The sequence below is a fragment of the Squalius cephalus genome, assembly GCF_949319135.1.
Source record: "Squalius cephalus genome assembly, chromosome: 25".
NCBI classification, from domain to species: Eukaryota; Metazoa; Chordata; class Actinopteri; order Cypriniformes; family Leuciscidae; genus Squalius; species Squalius cephalus.
Window position 1 is genome coordinate 10708811 of NC_137146.1, and position 18330 is coordinate 10727140.

The 18330-nt window shown below is 35.3% G+C and overlaps 2 protein-coding genes across 2 annotated transcripts; both read left to right on the forward strand.

Annotated features, from left to right (window-relative positions):
- The first annotated feature begins 558 nt into the window (after window positions 1–558).
- Window positions 559–14257, forward strand: pign (phosphatidylinositol glycan anchor biosynthesis, class N). The gene is made up of 29 exons (XM_079863116.1): window positions 559–860; window positions 1084–1335; window positions 1649–1770; window positions 1844–1942; window positions 2027–2133; window positions 3283–3407; window positions 3708–3838; window positions 4073–4192; window positions 4348–4388; window positions 4472–4531; window positions 4647–4739; window positions 4817–4872; window positions 5700–5778; window positions 5866–6048; window positions 6189–6328; window positions 7687–7786; window positions 7934–8026; window positions 8116–8207; window positions 8367–8472; window positions 10681–10789; window positions 11196–11298; window positions 11687–11789; window positions 12005–12091; window positions 12169–12224; window positions 12298–12373; window positions 12475–12548; window positions 13266–13308; window positions 13409–13461; window positions 13595–14257. Exons 2-29 carry the CDS (start codon window positions 1109–1111, stop codon window positions 13716–13718), a joined length of 2802 nt encoding a protein of 933 aa, XP_079719242.1. The 5' UTR covers window positions 559–860; window positions 1084–1108; the 3' UTR covers window positions 13719–14257.
- A 664-nt stretch (window positions 14258–14921) lies between these two features.
- On the forward strand, window positions 14922–17937 carry gpr141 (G protein-coupled receptor 141). The gene is made up of 2 exons (XM_079862962.1): window positions 14922–15368; window positions 16410–17937. Exon 2 carries the CDS (start codon window positions 16415–16417, stop codon window positions 17360–17362), a length of 948 nt encoding a protein of 315 aa, XP_079719088.1. The 5' UTR covers window positions 14922–15368; window positions 16410–16414; the 3' UTR covers window positions 17363–17937.
- The last annotated feature ends 393 nt before the right edge of the window (window positions 17938–18330 follow it).

The window sequence follows — 18330 nt, forward strand, 5'->3', positions numbered from 1 at the left end:
ATCTATTAGGCAGGCATGTAAGATGATGTAGCAGCTATTAAAATTTAAACTTAAAAAATAAAACGGTATTCGGAACGCTGGAGCCTTTTCATTTTTGAGATACTTTAGTGAAACAATATTTCCTTTACATATTTTACTTTCAAAGAACACGGCTGGATAGACTACGAATTACTAATTATGGGGTAAATAAAATGTGCATTTTTTATAGTAAAATGATTGGAAGCACTACTATATTACAGCTTATCAAAATTAGAGCATTTTTGACTTTTTAATTTTATGTTCCTGTAAAGATAAAGAGACATTATTGTTTTTAGATGGCTTCCATAAAAAAGGTCAGTATAATAAAATGCATTTAAATTCATTTCATAGTCAGAAAATAACTGATATCATTTCAGTGTATTGAAATTTTCTATCATTTGTCATCTGAAATCACATTCTTAAAGAGAGAGAGAGAGAGAGAGAGAGAGAGAGAGAGAGAGAGAGAGAGAGAGAGAGAGAGAGAGAGAGAGAGAGAGACTCTCACAGGGCGTAAACTACATTTCCCAAGATGCATTGCGCAGATTTCCAGTTCAAAGGTTACCAATACAAGGAAGTAAAGAAAAGTTCTCTGTTAATCTGCTTACAAACTATTTGGTTTAGCAGGTCAAAAGCCAAGTTGCTCGCCACACACATAATAGCACATTAAAACAAGATTATGACGCGGTTTGTTTAGAGGCTGTGTTGTCTCAGACTCATGGTCACTCATGCTCTGCTCTGCCGGGTCCTTTCATTGACAGTAGCTACTGATGTGCTGATATATTTTTGTACACCTTCGATAAAACGACTTTATGATTGTGTTTCAATCTGAAGTTTGCAAAGAGGTAAGAATATTTTCTGTTCAATTCATACTATTAAACCGATTGGGAAAAAAAAGCAAATGTTTGGCTACATTTGAGATGGCTATGGATCATTTAGTCCTTTTGAATGTACAGTCATGTTAATATGTAACATCTTTATGGCAAACTTCTATAGACTATGAAAATAACAGAATATATTTCAAATGTCCAACTTTTCGCTTGTCTTTCTTTCCTTTTTCTAAATCAGTGCCACAGGTCTGACAGCAAACAAAATGAAGATGATGACATTCTTCATTGTGGGACTCATTGTCCATGTAGTCTTCTTTTTCTCAATATTTGACATCTACTTCACGTCCCCTCTTGTCCATGGAATGACACCACAACGTGTCCCTCTGCCCCCTCCGGCCAAGCGCTTGGTGCTTTTTGTGGCAGATGGTCTGAGAGCCGACAGTCTCTTTAAGCCAGACAACAATGGGACAGGCAGGGCTCCTTACCTAAGGTGATGACCATGGGTTAATCTTTGTCCTGTTTAGCAATGTGGTCCAGAATAGTTCAGTCGCTTTTTTTTAGTGATTTAATGCTTATTCGTCAAAATATTCACCATCCTTCATTATTGCATATAGAAAGATTAAGAAAATATTACTTATATCTGCTGTATATATATATGTTAGTGAAAATTAATCTCATTCAACAGCTGTATTACAATAAATACAGTTTATACCTCTTAAATATAATTGTTTTATGTGTTTATTGTGTTCTTTATGGTGTATGAATAGATTTAACTTGTGCTTCCTATTGTTCCCTGTCGTAAGGACTGTGATTGAAGAGCGCGGCACATGGGGAGTGTCACACACTCGAGTCCCTACAGAATCACGGCCAGGTCATGTGGCTCTAATAGCCGGCTTTTATGAGGACGTTAGTGCTGTTGCCAAGGGTAAGCAATGTGTTTATGTATAACATGCATGTGTGTAAACTTAATAATGTGTCTCACATCTCTGTGCTTACAGGCTGGAAGGAGAATCCAGTGGAGTTTGATTCTGTTTTTAATGAGAGCAGACATACCTGGTGTTGGGGCAGCCCTGATATATTACCAATGTTTGCTAAAGGTATAACCACACACCTGTGAGTAGATATATGGGAGTTTAATAATGACCTTATTTGGTAGCTTTACTGGCATGTCTGTTTTGTAGGAGCCACTGGAGACCATGTGTACACTCACACTTACCCTCCAGAGCGGGAGGATTTCGCCTCCACTGATGCTTCCAGACTTGATACATGGGTATTTGATGAAGTGAAGGTAGGATACTTAATGTGCTTTTATGCAGTTGCTTGAAACTAAACTTGAAGAAACCCCGCACAATTCTTATTTCAAGTATTTTATACTTATTAGAGCATTGCCCAGCATTTAAGAATCTGCTGTTCGGAAAATCATAAACAGTTGTTTAAACATGATTTATCTAAACTATTTTAAATAAAATGTATAAATCTCATTTAAATCATTATGCATGCATTTTTTATGACTTCATAGTAATCATAATAATATATCCATATATATATATATATATATATATATATATATATATATATATATATATATATACATATATACATATATATATATACACACACACACACACACACACACACTCACAGTGTTATTTTAGTTAATATTTTTAATTATCTTTTATTTTTATATTTGTAGTTTTCATGTTAAGTTTAGTTTAATGTTTAGTAGTTTCGTTATGTGCTTTTGTCATTATTCGTTTAAAAAAATATTGCTATTTAGGTTTAATTTATTTTTATTTCAGTTTTTGTTTTTATTTATTTCCAGTCAATAATTTTAGTTCTTCAACTTAAACTTATTTCAGTTTATTGGCAAGGCAACATTTCTTATTTAATTATTTAATATCTAATTAAATGTTTATATTTGATTTAATTTCAGCTTTATTAACAGAAATGTTTTTAATAGTTTTAGTTTTAGTTAACGATACTGTAATAACCCTGATATACATACATACAAACATATTGGATATATATATATATATATATTTATATATATATATATATATATATATATATATATATATATATATATATATATATACACACACACACAAAAATGTTGATTATTCATTATTCGATGTTCAGTCCTCGAATTTGATTGGCTGAGCATACTACTGTTCAAAAGTTTGGTGCTGCATTTATTTGATATAAATACAGCAGTAAAAACAGTCAAACTGTGAAATATTATTACAATTAATTTTTTCTATTTTAATATATTTAAAAAAAAATTTTTATTCCAGTCATGGCAAAGCTTTATATATATATATATATATATATATATAAAAAAATATTATATAATAATACAATAAGACCCTGAAAACTTGTAATAAAGAAAAAGAGAACATGATTATTAATTATTTTATTTGTTTCCTTTTTTGTTAAGGATTTTCTCAATGCTGCCAAAAGCAATAAAACTCTGCTGAATAAGTTACATGAAGAACAGAATGTGTTTTTCCTTCATCTTTTGGGGTTAGACACCAATGGCCATGCTCACCGGCCCATGTCAACGTAAGAAAAATTCATTTCGCCACATAAAATATTGCAATGTGATTGCAGTGCATTTTTATTTTATTATCTTTATTTTATTATGTAAAGCCACTTTCAAATCATGTTTGTTGTAAAAAGTGCAAGACAAACTGTATTGTAGTTTAATGTGTTGAGATACCTTAAACTGTAATTTACAAGTTGCCTATATATGGAAATGCATACAATCAAATCACCTGGACATCAGTTTTACCATTAGGTGGAGCTACTACCATTGTTAAAGCCTCACATGTACTATTTTCTTTGGGATTTCTGTGCTTATAGGGAATATCTAGAGAACATTGGCCTGGTTGATGCTGGTGTCGCTGAAATTGTCACTGTGATGGACGACTTTTATGGGCATGATGGAAAAACCGCTTATGTTTTTACATCTGACCATGGCATGACAAATTGGGGTAAAACATCTCTCTGACCTAGTCTTTGTAACTTTAAAACATGTTTAACAGTTAAAATCTGTGACAGGAAACTTTATTAGAAAAGATTAATAACTTACTTTTATCCCTATGATCAAAGTCATATTTTTAAGATCGAAATAACATCAATGCTATTTTATATTTTGCCTGATTTATATTAAGTTCAAGTCAGATTTTTGGGTAAAACACAACAGTATCCGAGTATGTGTTTTATAGGATCTCACGGTGCGGGACACCCATCAGAGACGCTGACCCCACTGGTTGCATGGGGCGCTGGGGTTCAGACAGCACAACGGGAGCCGGGCTTTCACAAATATGATGATAATTATTTAAAAGGTTTGTTTAATGGCCCTTGATTGTCTAACACCCCCTCCGTCTCCATCCTCTTCTAAGCAAATTAGTTTTCAGACATCATTTAATAGAGATTCAGGCATCATTAAACAGCAGAATTGATTTAGTCAATATTTCTTCTAACCCTTCTTTTGTTTCAGAATGGGGGCTAGAAACATACAAGAGAGTGGATGTCAATCAAGTGAGTTTTTCTGTCTCATTTACTTTTGAAATGTCTATAAATGTTTGAAACTTCGCTAATCTGATCTTTTTATGGTTTTCTAGGCTGATATTGCTCCACTAATGTCATCTCTTATAGGAGTTCCCTTTCCTTTGAACTCTGTGGTGAGCATGATTTCAGAGCTTTCAGATCTCCAGTATAAATCATAAAGCAGCTCACTTCTACACAGATATCCATGCAGTGGTTTTGTTATCTTCTGAAGCATTTGTTGCTTTATAGGGTGTCTTACCACTGAATTACCTGAATAACAGCCAGCACTTTAAGGCTGAGAGCATGTATGCAAATGCTATTCAGATCTTGGAGCAGTTCAAGGTAAAGTACAGGACATTTTGGTTTATTCTTCCCTTTATTATTTGAAATAACCAGCTATCTTGTGTTTATTTAATCAGGTGAAAATGGCACAGAAGAAAAAAACAACAATATCCTTTCTCTTTACACCCTACCAGTGAGTAAAAGGCAATGCTTTTCATAGTCTATAGGCAAAGACATAATTAAAAAACTGGATTATTTTTGCTTTTTCTATAAATAAAAAGGCTTGATTTGTCATTTGGCTTGATTTGTCATACCCAAAAATAGGTAATTCAGTAATTGTCATGGTATTAAAGGTTGTATCAGGCCCAAACATAAATGATCACATTCATCTAATCTTTCCTAACGATCCGCTAGCTACCCGCCCCATAAGCAGGTCGTCAAAAAAAACGCGTCTCTGTAGGTAGCCTAGGCTCTGGGATCTGCACACAAAAACAGTTGGTTTCACCACCACTCAAAACCAAAATAAATAGTGTTCCAACCAATCACCGACAGGGGCGGGTGTTGTGAGGTTTTGCACTCGTGCACGGCTGCCTATGACGGCTGCACGCGAAAACCTCACAACACCCACCCCTGTCGTGATTTGCGGATCTTTAGGAAAGATTAGATGAATGTGATCATTTATGTTTGGGCCTGAAATCGCTGATACAACCTTTAATGTCAAAATCATGAGGACATTTATATGATTGCCATTTCTGATAAACGACAACGTGAACTATATTATTAGTTTTCACATGTGAACTGGCTAGCCAATCATAACCGAAGTAATTTACATAAAATTCAATTAAAAAACCTTAAAGGTACAGTAGGATGGGAAAATAGCCATGTTAAATTTAAACCTTCACGGATGTTACGACTGGACAAAAACGATGTTCAGTCCTCGAATTTGATTGACTGAGCAGTTTTCTGGTATACAGCCGGCAAGGTCAGATCAATTTGTGAGATTCTCCTTTTTGCTTCTAGGTCTCTCACTGACTCTAAACAGATGGATTTTGTGCGTCAGACAAGAGATTTGATCCAGAGAGGCCAGTTTAATGAAGCAGTAAGTGTTGATTGTCGTCATGTCCAAACTGATTCGTGGATTATCTTTTTCATTTTGCTATATCTTTCTCTCCGTTTTTTCCTCTAGATCCGTTATTGTGAAGATCTCATAGCCCAGGCCATGGAAGGCTTGTCATATTATCATACATATGATCGGCTCTTCCTGGGCAGCAGTGTGGTTCTGGGTTTTATTGGTTGGACCTCTTATGTGGTTTTGTTCATCCTGAAGACCCATGCCAGCCTACGTAAACCACCATCTAACACTCATATGGTAAGCAAGAGTTGTTGTATTTTAACATGCAGATCATTATCATTGTACTAATATGAAGGTTAGTGGTTTATTGGTGTAACATAGTGTGTTCAAAGCTGTAAGGTGAGTCACATCCTGTTTGTTTTTTTGTGGTGTTCTAGGTTACAGAAATAAATCTAGGCCAAGCATTTCTCTGTTTAGGTCTTCTTGTGGCTCTGTTCTTGTTGGTCCAGTCGAGTCCTTGGACCTACTACATCTACTGCTTGCTCCCTGTGCCCGTGTGGTACTCCGTCATTAGGGAGTAAGTTACTTATCCCTGCTTTGTTAGAACTCACCATATTAGTGGTTCTTAACTGGTTTTGCTTCAGGACCCAAATTATTATTACCAGCATTAAAACTATGGCAAATAATTATTAGGCCGATAATTATAAATAAATGTTATGATAAGTGAGACACATTTTATGTAAATAAATAAAAAATAAATCACTAAAAACTCAAATTAATCAAATAAAAAATGTATAAATCATTTAAATTCTACAAGCGTTTCTTTTTTTATTTTAGACATCATAATGTACAATATGAAAAATGTTTAATCTGTGAGATTTACTATAGATCACATTTAACAGTGTTATTAAATTGTTAGCATTTTTAAAGTTTAACTTTAATTGAGCATTAGAGGACAACAAAGGTAATCTAAATGTAACAATAGGAGAAATGGGCATGAATTATTAAATATCTAATACCCCATTATTAAAACTATGGCCAATAATTATTTTCATGTTATGGTTGATAACCAATAAATGACTGATATTAAAAGTCTTTAAGAATTTGTCTAAAGAAATAAAACATAAAACATTACAATTGATAATTTTAAACACTACAAGTGAATTTAGCCGTCACAAAACTATAATCTACAGTACGATAAATGGATATTCTATTAAATAATAATAAGTAAATAATACTTTGACGCCTGTATGGTGAGAGAGTGGCATAGGTTAGTTGTCATAACAAGCCAGAAAGGTTTACATGGTGCGTACTGAATCTCCAACCTCCGGGGTATCACCCGTTTTAAACAAACTTCGAACAGAGGAGAGTCTGCTAGCCAAAAGGGAATGCGACAGAGCTCGTAATAAAACAAGAATCATAATAAATGTAAATTAGCTTCCAGACCTAGAGAGTAGTGTGTATCTGCAATCATTTTATTGACAGGTAACAGGTTCCAATATTGTTCATATACACTGAACAAAATAATAAATGCAAAAGTTTTGTTTTTGTCCCCATTTTTCATGAGCTGAACTCAAACATCTAAGACTTTTCTATGTACACAAAAGGCCTATTTCTCTCAAAGATTGTTCACAAATCTGTCTAAATCTGTGTTAGTGAGCACTTCTCCTTTGCCGAGATAATCCATCCACCTCACAGGTGTGGCATATCAAGATGCTGATTAGACAGCATGATTATTGCACAGGTGTGCCTTAGGCTGGCCACAATAAAAGGTCACTCCATGTCCATTGGAAAATGGACATGTTTCATAAAAGAATGTGACCGTTTAGAAAATCTGCATTTATTAATCCCATTCAAATGTGTAAAATATTATTCCAGGTCTATTTCTTTTCCCTACTGGATTTTTAGAGTTTGTGTGTTTTCTCTCTGTCACAGATTTGAAACTCTTTCTGGTCTGATTCGATCGATCCCCTCATTACCACTCAGCAAATGCTTTAGTTATTTTTTGCTGGTTACATTCGGAATAGAGTTACTAGTAAGTGCTTGCTTAACTTTGTGCTAGACACGATGAAGACTGTTATCAGTGTTTTAGCTATTTTAGTGATATAACTATTTAGCACTCTTGTAAATTAGAGGTGTTAACTATTACACTTCTCATTTCCCATCTGCTGGTGTTTTTTAGGTCATGAGTTTTTTCTATCGGGCCATGTTAACCTTGGGACTAGTGGTCCTGGCACTGTGGCCTATGGTTTCTGGCCTCTATACAAAAGCAAAGGTAAGGTGACTGACCTTAATGCCTCCTCTGATATGAGGTTTGAAAGGTGTGTTTTTGAGGTCTTGTTTTTGTTCTTTATGCTGCTGTAGTTCAGGTCACTGAGCTGGATGTTTAGCTGTCTCTTTCTGGCCGTGTTTCCACTGTTGCCTGTGGTGGGACGGGAACCCAACGTTAACTATGTGTGAGCACTCTTTGTTCACTTACTGATCCCAGTACTGTCATACACAATCACAATCATCTTTCTTCTTATAAACTGTTAAACACATTTGTACTCCCTTATGGGTGATACTAAATGACATCAGAAAGGTTCATCTTCTAAATTCGATGTGTTGTACTGCAGAATTTGTGCTGGAGTGCTGACCCTCTTCAACTTGTCCTCATACCTCTGTTCATCATGGAGATGCTCTCCTCTGATCCGAAGGGATCGTCAGCTGTTCATCTTCCAGGTAATTTTTGCCTTTCTTTTCATCCTTTTTCACTGTTCAAGGACATTTTCATCATAGAAATTTTGGTGCAGACTTTTGAGGTCAAAATTTTGAGATGAGGGTTTCCCTAACTTTGTCATATTAAGGGTGTGTTCACACTTGACATGTTTGGTTTGATTAAAACGAGCCCTGGTGCGATTACTCTGTGCGGTTCATTTGTATAAGTTTGAACGCAGTCATCCGAACCCTTGTGCGCACCAAACAAGCAGACCGAGACCTTTGAAAAGATGGGTCTCAGTCCACTTCCAAACGAACTCTGTTGCGGTTTGAATGAAATACGAACACATGTAAATGAACCAAAAAAGGGACATGATGTCACAAGATGCGACCCTAAAAAAGGACAGAATGCTCAAGCATAGCTGTTTTTTCTCATCATAGGCTGCGTCCGAAATCGCATACCCTCTTGTGTAGGTACTTATTTTGAATAAGTTTGTGAAGTTAATTCACAACTGCTAAAAAAGTATGTGCACGTGTAGTATGAATGTAAACTGGACATACTACATTCACCATGTAGTCATTCGTCGCTTCACTGCCATTCATAAATCCTCTCCTGTGATCATCGTACACTTCAGAATTTCGCTGGAAGAAGTAGGTCATCTGGGTACTTTTTGCTTACTCTTTAATGAGTGCTGTGAATTCGGACATGCTTCTTTTGTCACATACTGTTTTTAGTTTACTATATAGTAGGGATGTATGCCATTTCGGATGCAGCCATAGTCGCGATGTTGCTCATCACAGGCATCAGAACCGCTTCTCCTCGCGGCAGATCTTCGTTTGTGTGTGTGATAGAAGGATTCCTGCCACTGTTTTGACTTCTTTACACATTTTATAAGCTCTTTACGAGTTCTCAGCTTGTCAAAATACCATAAAGGCTACGTACATAAAACGAGTGCATTGTTTTGTATTTTTGGTAAGTTCTGTTGCGAAATATACGTAATAAAAGCCGACCAATCAGGTTGTGGACGTATCCCTATGACTTTAGGTTTGGTGTTAAAAATGCCAAAAATTTGTGTCTCACAAAAAAGAACTAGGCACTGAACAAAAGACAGGGAGGACACAAGGGCTGTACAGTAAATACACTAGGAAGTAATGACTTATCAAGATATGCCAAAATACAATTAGGAAATAATAAGCTAATAAAAAAAGGCATTCAAAAACTAAAAGCACATGGAAATCAAAACAAAAGATCCCCAGTAACATTATTGTTAAAAAAAAATCTGTTACATTTACGGTAAAATACCGGCAGCTGTGGTTGCCAGAAATTTACCGTACAAAATATGGTAGCAAAATTTTAGATTTTACAGACTTTACTTAAATTTACAGTAATAAACCATATATAATTATCTGATATAATGTTAATTAACTATCCTATTGAAGTATTTACCAGTATTCTGTTTTGTACCATAGTAATACACTGACAACCACCATTCACAGTGGAGATGACAGCCACATGATGAATTAAAGATCATCACAAGCAGCTCTTTCATAAGAAAGTTAGTACTAATATAAAGAGGCTGCACGGTCTCATTCATACAAACACTAAACACCATCATGGTGGTAACACATGTGAAATTTTAGAAATGCAATAAGCATTAATTTAACAACATTAAATGTAACATAAAACCCTAATGTACATAACTGATTAGAAAAAACTAAGAAAACTATGACGAAACATAGTTATTTCAACAAAAATACATCAAATGTGAAGTGTCACGCAGGGAATTGTGGGAATGTCAATTTACATTTTTTCACTGTAAATTATACAATGACTTTTTCTTTTTCACTTCCAAAAACTGTAAATTGAACGGTATTTTACAGTAAAATTACATTAAATGTACCGTTAGATCTATCACAGTTGTTTACGTATATAGTAAGGAAACTTTCTCTTAACCAGTTAACAGTTTTTCACTGTGGCATTTTTACAGTCTTTGACCGTTAAAATCACAATCATTTTTTACAGTGAAAGAAGTTCAACCTATTTTGCAGATGTTAACTGCAATTGATTGTGTAAAATGTGTCTGTTATAGTATTCACTGCATTTCCTGTTGCTGATTATCTCTGTGATTAATTTTGTTTGTACCATTTTACTTCCACGATCTCATCGCTTGCTCTTTCATTATCAGCACTAAATATTATAACCATCTAAATCATATCTGCATGCATTTCCAGATGGTGCAGGTGGTGCTGTGTGCTTATACCCTGACCAGCACCCACTCCAGTCTGCATGTGAAGCAAGGCCTGCCGCTCTTCAACCAGCTCGTAAGCTGGTTCACACTAGGTTTGTCATCTCCATTCCCATGATGCTCTATTACTGATGTAGACTCAGTGAATTAAAGGGGTAGTTTAACCAAAAATGAAAGTTCTTTCATCATTTACTCCATTTTCAAACCACTATGACTTTCTTTGTTCTGTAGAACACAAAAGAAAATATTTTTTTTGTCCATACAAAGATTATGTGTAAAATATTATGTGTAGAAGAAAGGAAGTATTACAGGTTTGGAACGACTTGAAAGTGAGTAAATGTGTCAGTAACCCTTGAATAACTATTTATGTTACCCTTGTTAATATGCATAGACAACTATAAATAAGCCATGATGAGTCTTTAACCAATGAATTGCACTTCTTCTTTTCATCCATCCTGTTTGCACTTCATCCCCTATTCTCTCACACTTTCTTTTTTTTAGTTTCCTCCTTTTTGATACCATTGTTGAGTTCAACCAGGCTCTTTCAGAGATTGCTGAGTATCCTGATGTCCTTGGTGTGTGTCTACCTTCTTCTGAGCACAGGGTAAAACCCAAGGACCTAATGCTGTCTTATCAGCAGTTTTTGTGTCTAAATTTAACAGAAGTTCAGACCATGATAAATAAGTCAGATTCTTCTATTGAGGTTGTCAGTCTTAATGGCATTTGAAAGGAAACCACATAGTGCTTGCAGTAAGCAGTTAAGTTGCAAAAGTTTTCAATTCAGCAGCTGACTGGTTTGAGACGGTTTCAACTCCAGACAGTATATTCTAATAAATAATTATTTAAATTCATTAAGAAATAAATACACTACCGTTCACAAGGTTGGGGTCGGTAAAAAAGGGGCGTTAAAAATAAAGTAAAAAAAGTTGAAAATTAAAAATTTAAATTGAAAGCTCTTATTCTAATAGCTCTTTGGCTTGTGTTCTGTGAAGGTATGAGGCCCTTTTTCCTCCGGTGCTGTCATGGCTCATGTTTGCATGGATCAACATTGAGCAGGAAGCCATGACCACTCAGGAAAGTTCATATCGAACTGAGGTAACGCTGTCCCTTCCTCTAACAGGGGATTCTTTAGGGGCTTCCCTTCAGCCTCTGAGAAATAGCCTCAAAAATGTTGTTGAAGCTTATTCCACTGTGTATAGTTTTCTTGATCTCGTCTTCTTAACCACTTCCATGGATAAATATGTCTGTTCTCTATAAACTTGTGTAACACATGAGTAGTACAGCATTGTTTCTCTTTCCTGTTTTCTCAGCTCTCCAGCATTGATTTTGCTGAAAACATTGACATTACCAAAATCAGGCAGCTGAGACTGGATGACATTCGGAGATCTTACTTTTTTGCATCCTTTTGAACTACAGACTATTTGATTTGTGTCTTATGGTTGCTGATATATTTAGTCCTTAACTGTTTAAACAGGTGTTTTTCATAATAACTGCATTCTTCGGTTGCGGTAACATTGCCTCTATCAACAGGTAAGCTGCTTGAAGAACAATAGTGTTATAAAATAAGACTTGAATATAATTATGCCTTGATCTACCCTCACAGTTTTGATCCAGCCTCAGTGTACTGCTTTCTGACCGTCTTCAACCCGTTCATCATGGGCGGCCTGTTAATGTGGAAGGTATTGGCACTCGCTCAACCTGCAGTTTCAAACTGATACTCTTTTTTTATTTTTTTATTAGTATGATTTATTTATCTTTTCACGGTTTCATCCTCTTTCAGGTTTTAATCCCATTCATAATTGTGATGTGCACATTCGAAAGCATTCAAGTGTCAACGCAGCTCTCATCGCGAAGGTACGTTGTACTGCAGAATAATTAGTACAGCAGGAATTTGTTTGTGCACATTTGCTGCAGACTGACCACTTCTTATAGCATGAGCTATATTTGGAGAAGCTTTTTTGTTCATCAGGACTTTGGAATCAAGTGTATTTGATAAACAAATGAACTATGGAGCCCCGTGGACATGCAAAAAAATTAACATACTTGAAGTATACTAAATTAGTCTGGCTGCGAGTATACTTTGCACATTTTTTTTCTCACCAGGGTGCCGTTAAAAGAATAAAATGTATCGATCGTTTCGCTTTTTAAGATCCTTATTCCTTGGCTGGGATCATGTAGAGCCCTTTGAAGCTGCATTGAAACTGCAATTTGCACCTTCAAACCGTTGTACCCCATTGAAGTCCACTATATGGAGAAAAATCCTAAAGGTTTTCCTCAAAAACCTTAATGTCTTTTCGACTGAAGAAAGAAAAACATGAACATCTTCGTGGCCATGTTGTACTACAGTAGTTCGTTCCCTTGTTTTAGTTTAATCAAAACGAGGGAACAAATTAGTTCAGCATTGCCACGGTTTACTAAAATGAGAGAATGTATTTTTAAGTCGTGGCCATGATATATATTGTGCAGGGCTCCATATGTTCCTGCACTGGCAGAGCAAAATATATATTTGTATTTATACAAAGTTTTATAACCTTATTTTAGGTCCACATAAAATTTGCATTTGTTTTCTAGCCTTTTCCTCGTTGTGCTCGTCATCTCAGACTTGATGGCACTGGTAAGCTTAGCATAGAGAATAAATTGAATATTTTATTATTGCATAAAATACCTCTTTATATTAACCATTTTATTTTAATATTTCTATTCTTTTTCACCAGCACTTCTTTTTCTTAGTAAAAGATTATGGAAGCTGGCTTGACATTGGAACTAGGTGGGTTAACTGTATTGTTAACTGTCTCCCATCTTGTTAACTATGTAAAACAGAAACTCACTTTTGGTTTGCGTCTGTCATTGCATGTGTGTAAATGCACAAATATGAAAAAAATATTTCTTCTGTTTTGCAGTATTAGTCACTATGTCATCGTAATGTCCATGACCATCTTCCTCATGTTGCTGAGTGTCATGACGCACATTTTAACCTCCAAGAGAATTATCATTGGACAGAAACGAAAGATGCACTTTAGGTGATGATGACCTTACACCTGGACCTCCCTCCTAATGTTTACAAGGTGCAAAAAACAAAGAAACATCCGACTGCATAGTCATGTGACGGATGTTCAGCATTGGGTCTTCCTGTTTCTGTGAATTTCTTAATATCAATATTACTTAAGAAATATATGACTCTGCACTGTTTAAACTGTAAGAGGAAGACTCTGTTTGGTATAACTAATAAGAAAAGTGATCTGTTATTAATACATTAATTTATAGGTTTTAGTTATGAAACTTTAGGGGGGAAAACACCTCAAGACAGGCACAGGTTAAAGGGAAAGTACTTGATTATGTACTGTATGATTTATGCCAAAGTTGAGGAATGTTACTGTACTGATATGACAGCTGATTTTAACTGGGATCTAATTCTCAGATGGTGTTATGGTAAATGTGTAGTTTTATAATACTGTATTTTTAATATTTTTGTGTAAATGTGCAAAAATTATTTATTTACAACAAACCTTTATATTAAGTGTCATGCTATGTTTTAAATAAAATCCACAAAAACACTGACCTTGATCCTTGTCAGCACCAATTTCAAATAAAATACATAGGAAATATACATTACTTTTCAAAATGTTGGGGTCAGTAAGAATTTTAGGGTAAAAGACAGATAGAAATCAATAGAAAAATATGTATATTTCAAATACATGGTGTACTTTTGATCTTCATGTTGATTAAAGAATCCTGAAAAGGTTTCCCACACAAATATTAAGCAGCACAACAGTTTTCAACATTGATAATAATAAGAAATGTAGCACCAAATCAGTATATTACAATTCTTTTTCAAATTTAATGTGACACCATGTGCTGAAAATTCAGTTTTGCCATCACAGGAATATTTTTTTTATTTTTTTATATTACAAATAGAAAGCAGTTATTTTAAATTGTAATAATTTTACAATATTACTTTTTTTTTTTTTTTTTTACTGTATTATAAATGCAACCTTGTTGAGCATAAGAGATGTAAAAAAAAAAAAAAAAAAAATCTTACTGACCCCAAACTTTTATGTAACATTATGACATATACAGAATTTTATTTACTTGCATATGTTCTCTTACATAAATATTGTTATATTTTGTTAAAAAAAATGAAAAATAAATATCATATAATAACTTTATACTTAAGCACCACCCTAAACCCCCACTCCACGTCACCCACCCACCCACCCACCTGCAGCTGTGACAAACATGCTGGGGAAAACCAAAAACCACAAACCTCGCTTTTCAGCTGAAGTCTGAACACAGGAATGGAGTGATATTAAGATTTGATACCTGTAATTTCTACTAAGAGATCATTTTAAGAAGCACTATTACAATACATTCAGACTATAAAGAACAGAAATGCTAGATGGCTGTGATCTTGCAGTATTTCATCGTAACTGGAATCTGAAAACGACAACAGAGTGGTTGGTTGGCAATGTGACTTTCATTGTTTTTGAGGTTGGCCGCCGAAACTGAAGAGCCAAATGTGCAACTCTGTGAATCATGAAACACCCAGAAGTCCGGCCTCCTCGTCAGAGAATGTGCTAAAATAGTGGTTACTGAACGAGTAGCAGAAGCAACAAACACATTACCTTACTTCCTCATCTGATCTGCATCTCCGACTTCTGTCTATTTGTTCTGAGGGTACGTATCTCGCTTCGATCTCTCATTAAGCTGTTAATTTTTATTATGTAAACTAATTTTAACATTTTAAATGCACTGTGTAGTAAAATATAGTTGAAATGTCTAGCTTTCACTTGTCTTTCTGAAGGAAAAAGAACCACCAAAAATGTAGAGCTACATTGTGGCATGGCACATTCAAATGAGCTCAAATTGTTATATTCTTTTTTGTATATTTACACAAAGTATTCAAAATTAAAGTTTAAAGGAATGCAATGAGGGTCTACAGAACACTGAAAAAACACTGTAATTGGTAATATTTTACAGTAAGGTCCTATTAGTTAACATTAATGCATGTTAACTTACATCAACTAACAATGAGCAATACATTTGTTACAGTATTTATTAATCTTTGTTGACGTTACTTAAAAATACAATGATTCATATAATTAAAGTTAGCTGCAGTTCAATTAAATAATATTAACAGAAGCTTTGGTTTGAATACTGTATTAGTAATAGGCATACTTTTAGATAAGATTAATGCATACTTTTCATAAAGGCCAGAAGTATTTTTTATAATCGTTAGTTCATGTTAACTAATGGGTTAAAATTGAACCTTATGGTAATACCGAATAGAAAACACCCCTGTGTCCTTCCAAGCCTATATGGCTTTCTGTGTCCCCCCTGTGAACATAAAATAAGATATTTTGAGAAATGTGTGTGTTTTGGATACCAGCATTCTTAAAAATATCTTATGAAGGCCTATTCAACAGAAGTGAGATAGTTAAACAGTTTTGGAAGGACAGTTTTGGGTTAACTATCCATTTAAGTTGAATTGTTGCATTATTTTTCTATCTCTTTGAATAATTACTAATGAATAAAACTGAGTTAAATCACTTCAAACTAGAACTTGTTGTGGAACATAGGCTACACATGATCAAAATGAAACATTTTACAATGTAATAGTGAGTTTAACTAAACCAGAAACAATGCAGATGTCTTTTCCACGTTACATGACTATCACACTCTTCTTTGAGTTTGACTTCCAGTATGTTTTCTTTCTAGGGACCATGACGACGAATACCATCACCAACACCACCACCACCAGCCTTGCAGTGACATCCACCTCTTCAATCCCCCAAGACCACCTCACAGTGAAAGAGCCCTACAGAATCGCCCTGATAATCATCTACTCCGTCGTGCTTCTGGTGGGCATCACAGGCTTATTTCTCATGATCAGCTTGTTAAAAGCCAACATTCGCTCGTTAACCACCATCGCCTTCCTGAACCTGATGGTCGCACATTTTCTGTTCCTGCTCACCGTGCCGTTCAGAATCTACTATTTCGCGTCTCTACAATGGCACCTGGGTCCGGGGATGTGTAAACTGATCAGCGCCATGGTGCATATCCACATATACATGGTGTTTACCATCTACACCATCATTCTTACCCTTCGTTTCCTGCAATACTACAAGAAAACGCAACGGACTGAGTTTTACAGGAGGCTACACGCGCTAGGCGCGAGCGCTTTAGTGTGGTTCCTACTTCTGCTCATCATGCTACCTCTCGTGCTGCTTCAATACGGCCAACACAAAACAAAATCGTCTGAAAGCAGTGGTAAATCGTCTGAAAGCAGTGATGAGAAACAATGTTTCAAATTTCAAAGTATGCTAGAGAACACTGCCGTCTACGTCCTGAACATGATTCTGTCCATCTTTATTATCAGTGTGTCGGGTCTTCAGACCTGCATCCAGGCGATCATCTTGCACGCTATGATACGCAAGTACGGACAGGCCTGTCGTTCCCAGCAGGAGTTTTGGGTCCAAATAAAAAACCTCATCTTTGTACTTATCTTGCTCACCTGCCTGGTACCATACCACCTTTTCCGGCTGCAATATCTGAACAACACTCAAGATCTCCATGCGATAAATGAGGTGTTTCTGGCCATCACGGGACTGACATGTTTCGACATGTTAACGTTCACAGGGAAGAACGTGTGTCAGGCGTGCTGGACCTAAGCTGTGGATTGACCATCAATCAGGGTCTGCAGTTGTGAAAATTGAAACTGTTTTTACAGGAAACGAGTGTAATAATTATAATACGGTGACAATCAAGGTAGCCTAAATGAGCACCCCAGCTGACAAAAAAAAAAAAAAAAAAAAAAAATGTTTTAAGAACGTTTAGCTAACGTTCATTAAGTTACGAAAGCGTTGATTTATAAATGACCTCTAAACGTTCAAAACGTCCAGTTAAAGAAAATAATGTTTAAAAAAAGTTTTTTTTTGGTTTTGGTGACATTTTGGGAACTTTCATTTTGTTCTATTTTCGTTGCATATGTTGGAAACATTATGTTCCCTGAACGTTGTGAAACTAGAAACATTTTTTTTTTTAAAAAACTGTTCAACTAAAATGTTTCACAATTGTGTCATAATAGGGCTAGAAAGGAAATTACTATAGGCTACTAATTATTAACTGTGTTAGCTGTGATAAAAATAAATGGAAAGAAAGACACGGAAGCTTACACAAAGTAGCCTACTATTACCATAAATGTAAATTTAATTTTAAATAGGCCTATTAAAGGGATAGTTCACCCAAAATGGAAATTCTGTCATCATTTACTTTCCCTCAAGTTGTTCCAAACCTGTATGGATCCCACCCCCACAGAACACAAAAGAAGATATTTAGATTGTTTGAAAAATATGGGTGACCAAACAGTTGATGGGCCCATAGTATGGAGAAAAAAATTACAATGGAAGGCCAATCAACTGTTTGGTTACCCACATTCAAAATATGATTTAATTGGTTTCAATTTCTTGGGATGATTTATGCAGAAGTCGTGTATGTAAGAGTTTAAAAACGTGGATTTGTGTTCAATTATAGCCTATAAAACAATGACCAACCGGTGCTCGACCTCTCATTGAAAAACAGAAAAATAGAGATTTGGCGCCCTCTTCTGGTAAACTTGGAGAACGTCAAAGACCCATTC

Bases quoted from the DNA above. Each gene is read 5' to 3' on its own strand.
- pign (XM_079863116.1), top strand. From the start codon at position 1,109: ATGAAGATGATGACATTCTTCATTGTGGGACTCATTGTCCATGTAGTC. The intron at 4,740-4,816 runs GTAAAGTACAGG...TTATTTAATCAG, and splicing joins AGATCTTGGAGCAGTTCAAG to GTGAAAATGGCACAGAAGAA. The intron at 13,309-13,408 runs GTAAGCTTAGCA...CTTTTTCACCAG, and splicing joins TCTCAGACTTGATGGCACTG to CACTTCTTTTTCTTAGTAAA.
- gpr141 (XM_079862962.1), top strand. From the start codon at position 16,415: ATGACGACGAATACCATCACCAACACCACCACCACCAGCCTTGCAGTG.